We start from the raw sequence: 5,592 nt of genomic DNA, 5'->3' as shown, positions 1-5,592 counted from the left end.
GGTGCTGGCGTGCGTGATCAGCCATGATCTTTTTGGATGGCGGTGCAGGCTCGATAGGCCGAATGGCCTGCTCCTGCACCTATTTTTTATGTTTCTCTGTTTCTATGTCAGCAGACATGTGGAAGCAGAGCCCAAGACTGCAGATGATGTCACAAAGGGCAGCATGTAGATGAGGAATAGGAGAGGGAAATAATGGACAGTTCGGAGCTCAGGAGTTGACGGTGCAGGTGTGGTAAGAGAATCCATTGCTGTAGACGCTTTGACTACGATCAGATCGATTAGACCAGTACAGAGTTAAGGTAGTCCCATCGAAAGGGGCCAGAGTCAGAGGTATGGAGAGGTCACGGTGAGTTGTTGCACGTTTGGAGGAGTGGATGGAGATAGAGAGCGTTGAGGCCATGGAGGTGGTTAAAACCCCTGAACAGAATCTTAATTTACGGCCTTGGTGGACTGAGAGACAATGAGGGTCTGTGAGGGCGAGGGTCATGGGCGATTAGGAATTGGGGAGGGATGGATAAGGACAGCTGAGTTTTGAATCGTTTGACATTGATGGAAGGTGGGGAGTTTTAGGCCAAGATTGAACTGGAGGAATGGAGTCAGAAGATGGCAGAGTTCTGATTTTACTGGAGCCGTTAACCAATGTGGAATCGACCACCTGCGTTAAAATAGCGGAGAGAAGAAAGTCAATGGTCGTGGTTGAGATTCCGTTCCCTAATATCATGCACCGTAATTTCTGGGCTCCAAACCTGAAAATGGTCTTTAACTGTCCCTGTGTCAGAGACTGAATCTTCATAATTGAACAATGAAACTGCAGGGACAGAGTGAAACAGTTCTGTCTGTGTCCATGGATTCACTGTACACTGCAGAGAAATCGGTAACATTTATAAATAAATCGGCAGGAGTGAAAATAGTCAATACAATTACATGAACACTGCAGATGAAGCCGCTCATTATTGTTGGTTCAGTATTGTATGAACAGAACTTCAGCCTTATTCGCAAGAGAGGTCTGATCTTGGTAACGTCCTGCACTTTGAGATGTTTGAGTGTTATTCACCGCGTTATTTTCATCAGAGTCAAAGGTCCTGATATAATGTGTTTGTTCAAGTGACTGAAACTAATAATAATCATCAGGGGTGCAGCAGTGTCAGTGGAGACTTACCCCCTGTATAAATCACGGCCCATTGCAATGTATCAGCTCAGAGTGTCTGCCGAAGCAGGTGATTCCACTCCAACAGAAGTCGCAGCTTCTCACAGATATGGGGTATCCATTAATCCTTCAGGTAGAAGATATTTATTATCCTGTTCTTGTCGCTGTTGGCGTTCCTGGTAAGCCGATATCTCAACAGTCAGTTATGTAAATCTTTGTTGAATGTGCGACTGTGATTGGTAATCTTTTACTCGCTGCATGTTTTACACAGTCACCTGTTCCGTTCCATCAGTGAATGGTGAGATTTATCTGTCTCTGCTCTTTCTGTATTGAATTGACTGCTTTATATCTACAACGATCACTGTGTACCCAAACCTCGAGAATGGTAGTACCTTAGTATCTGTACTGAAAGTATTGGAATCAGGAGTCTGGGCTAAGAGCAAGTATCACACCATCAGTTCTTTTTCTCAGTCGACAGAAGCTACTTGACCTGCAGAGTATCTCCAGCATTTTATGTTTTATATCACACCTTCAGAAATAAGGGTTTCATGTTGAGAACTTACCTGTCCTGGAAAATTATTAATGTATGTGTTTCCAGTGATTGAAATTAGACAGCTCACGGTCTCCGTGTTAGATGGAGGGCTGCAATTTAAAATAATAGGATCATGTTTGTTGCATGTATTGTAGACGAAGGGAATTGTTTAGGTAAGTAGACTGATAAGTGGGTGTTCTATAGAAATAACATGGTTCCATTTAACTGGGTTCCAATAAGTATTGGTTATCACTGTAATGAAATATTATTTCACTGTGTATGTATCTGAATCTGCTTCGGAGGCCTGGCTGCTGAACCGAGTTTGCAGCTGTAACCTTCACATCTCGTTTTCTGCTTCAGCGTTCACCGACTGTCACTAACATTCGTTACAAAATGAAATGTTTTGAGGTTATATTGTATCAGTTTGCACTTTGTCTGTTGGAATCAGGAGCCCTACTATTGATGTAGGAATTACAAGTAGCAGCGGTGATGTTGTCATTTTGTTAACAGAACTATCATGCCATCTAGCGCTGTGCTTTAATAAAATAGGATCATGTTTATTGCATGTATTGGAGACGAATGAATTGTTCAGGTGAGTAGACTGATAATTGGGTGTTCAATAGAAATATTAAACTATTCACAGAGGCTTCACCTTTGAACAAACTGACTCTGAGAATAGAAACATTGAAAACGTGGAAGGAGAATAGCATGCAGCTGCAGGATGTTCGCATTGAATCGGTTGTGAAAAAGGCATTGAGAAAGTGATTGGAGACAATGCAGAGAGATGGAGAGGGGCGATGGAGACATAGACTGAGAAGGAAAACTACAGGGAGGGTGAAGGGAAAGAGAGCGAGAAAGAGAGGGAGAGGGTGGGGATAGAGAGAGTGGCAGTTATGTGAATAATGAATCAGATTGAACTGCTGAAACTTCCAGTACAATTAAGATGACAACATGTGCCTTGAAGGTGACATTAGGATGTTGTGAGATTGTGAGGGTTTTATTCTGTCGCTATGTGGTCCTCAGTCTGTTTTGGTAAATTGTTATTTTAGTTGTTTACTGACTGAATATCTAAAGATAATTGAAATGTTGTATAGAATAGAATCCTGCATTTCTTGAGCGTAATGCATTATTAGGATACTGCATTGTAAAAACTCTGTGAACTAAATTCAATACAAAACGAGGCTGGTTTAATTAACAAATTAAATATAATTTTACTTCATAAATTTACAGAACACACTTTGTCACCAACGAGCTGTTACCTGACACCAATGGTTGAAATTATTAATTGAGTTGTGCTACTGGGATTTATGAATTCGATTTCCTCTAACACTCTGCTGCAGGCTCACTGTGAATCCCAGCCTCTCCTCCCACTGCATTCAATCCCCTGTCTCCTCATCCGCTGCTTCAGTTTGTCCGATTCCCCAAACCCTGTGCTCCAGACTCTCCTCCAGCTCCTACATTACATTTTCCTTGTTTCCCTGCCAATCTTACTCACTAACTCCACCTCCAGCTGCCTCTTACAATCAGACCCAAAACCTTAAACTCATTGCCAGGGCTCTCGGCCTTTCCCGGTTTGTGTCAGCCCCTTCAGATCTCTTAACACACAGCAACAAATGCCCCACCCTCTCCACAAACCTTCCCGACCTTTAATGTCTTTCCTCCTCCGTCTGGAGATAAAATCCGGTTTAACCCGTTGCATTCGCGCTCCATAAAACCCCTTCTCATTTCCCCACCCGCACTGTGCACTCACTCGTTCCTTCCAATAGATCCGGTGCTCACTTTATTCGCTTTCTGTACTGATTTCCCAATGCACTATTGATAAATGTGTTTGAAACGTTTCTCTGTCCGAAAGCACTGCCCAGTTCCAGAATCAGCTTCCACCGTTCGATGCAGCAACAAAGTCGGAAATTTCACCCATATTCTGTCGAAATGTTGCTTTGGCACCAGATCTGATCAGTAATTTCTCTGCTTCCTTTTCTCTCCCTTCTTTCTAGTTAACTTGGTGGCGATTGTGATCCTGTCCCGTGGAAAGTGCGGTCTCTCCAAATGTATCACTCGCTACCTGGTAGGAATGGCATGCGCCGATCTCCTGGTCATTATATCTGATCCAATATTAAGGCAGATCCCTCTGATTTATTTCCCATATTCATTCCTGAACATTACTCCCGTTTGCAGTCTCATTGAAGTCATGGTTTTTTCTAGCACGATGGTTTCAGTCTGGTTAACAGTCGCTTTCACTTTTGACCGATTTGTGGCCATTTGTTGTGAGAAGCTGAAAACAAAATACTGCACCGAGAGAACAGCGGCTGCGATTATCGGAACAGTGAGTGTGCTGAGCTGTTTAGAGTGTGTCCCCTGGTATTTTACAAGTGTACCTTACTATATAATTGATAATGTACCCTGGGGTTGTCAGCTTAAACCGAGCTACTATACGTCCATCGCATGGACCGCATTTGTCTTGTTTCACCGCATTTTAACACCTTGCGTTCCATTCTTTCTAATTTTGCTGCTCAATGTTCTGACGGTCAGACGTATTTTAGCGGCCAGTAGAGTCCGCAGGGAACTCCGGGGCTGCAGCAATGGAGAGAATCACAAGGATATAGAGATGTTGAACCGTAGGAAATCCATCGCTTTACTCTTCAGTATAACCGGGAGTTTTATCGTGTTGTGGGCGACACAGGTTGTATTTTACATTTACCAGCGTATTACACATAATTATCCTTCCTCCTTCACTGATCCTCTTTATACCACAGAAAGCGTGGCAGGGTTTCTTCAGCTTCTCAGTTCCTGCACCAACACGTGTATTTATGTGCTGACACAAACTAAATTCAGAGAGGAGCTGCAGAACGTGGTGAAATATCCAATCAATCTAATTCTTAGATTAGTGAAACCATAGAAAGCTCAACGATTCTAAACACTCGAACATAATCCCATTTCATTATTCATCTCATGCACTCCGCACTGGATGGAAAATATATTTTGCTTTCGGAGCACTGCGTCTCAACATGACTCCAAATCTGAATTTGTTAATATATTTTAAAGATATTTGGAACCACTCCACAGACGACACATGATGTGTTTCTCAAATAGACGGCACTAAAGAGCTCGCCTGGACATGCAGTAAATGACTACCCTGCAGGTAAAGGAATATTGGCAAACCCTCCAATCACAGTCACTGCTGTGGACCTGATGAGAATAGGAGCACTGCGGAGAAATGAGAGAGAAACGCATGGATGGACAGACAGAGAGGTAGACAGATGGACAGAGGGATGGAACACTGGAAGCCCAGAGGCGGGTCGGGACTCGGACCGCCAGGACTGTGCTTATCATTTCTCTTTATTTATCTCTGTCTGTCGGTGAATTTTTCTCTATCTCCATTTCTGTTCATCTCTCCCTTTCCAAGACTATCTGTCGGTTATAAATGCCATGTCTGTAACTGTTTTATTTCTCGCTCCCGCAAACCGGCGGCTGCTCAACTCTTTCTGTCACTCTCTGTCTCACTCTATCCTTCTCCGTCCCACGGTGTCTCCCTCCCTCTCTCTCTCTTTCCCTCTCTCTCTTAAACTGGCTCCCTCTCTAACTCAAACTCGCTCCCTCCCTCTCTCTTTCTCTCTCTCTTATGTCTGTCTGCCTATCTCTTTATTTATCTATCTGTCCCTCTGTCTCTCTACATCTCTGTCTCTTTCTCTCTCTCGCTCTGTCTCTCTCTCTATATATAAATACATATATATATAGTCGCCATCTGTCTCTCCATCTCCCTATCACTCCATGTATCTACCTCTCTCTCCCTCCATCTCTCTTCTTATCCATGCCACTCTCCCGCTCTTCAAATCTGTCCATCTTCCTCTCCCTTTCCATATCTCTCTCTCTTGCTACTTACTCCATCTGTCTCTTTCCATTTGCATCTCTCTCT

General features: G+C 43.4%; 1 protein-coding gene across 1 annotated transcript; it reads left to right on the top strand.

Moving 5' to 3' along the window:
- The first annotated feature begins 1,256 nt into the window (after nucleotides 1-1,256).
- LOC139257852 (probable G-protein coupled receptor 139) lies at nucleotides 1,257-4,575 on the top strand. Its single transcript, XM_070874650.1, has 2 exons — nucleotides 1,257-1,326; nucleotides 3,674-4,575. Exons 1-2 carry the CDS (start codon nucleotides 1,257-1,259, stop codon nucleotides 4,573-4,575), a joined length of 972 nt encoding a protein of 323 aa, XP_070730751.1.
- Nucleotides 4,576-5,592: the final 1,017 nt, after the last annotated feature.

Source organism: Pristiophorus japonicus, unplaced genomic scaffold (genome assembly GCF_044704955.1).
Source record: "Pristiophorus japonicus isolate sPriJap1 unplaced genomic scaffold, sPriJap1.hap1 HAP1_SCAFFOLD_92, whole genome shotgun sequence".
Taxonomy (NCBI): Eukaryota; Metazoa; Chordata; class Chondrichthyes; family Pristiophoridae; genus Pristiophorus; species Pristiophorus japonicus.
The sequence above is the reverse complement of the archived record's forward strand: the minus strand, read 5'-3'. Positions and strand labels throughout refer to the sequence as shown.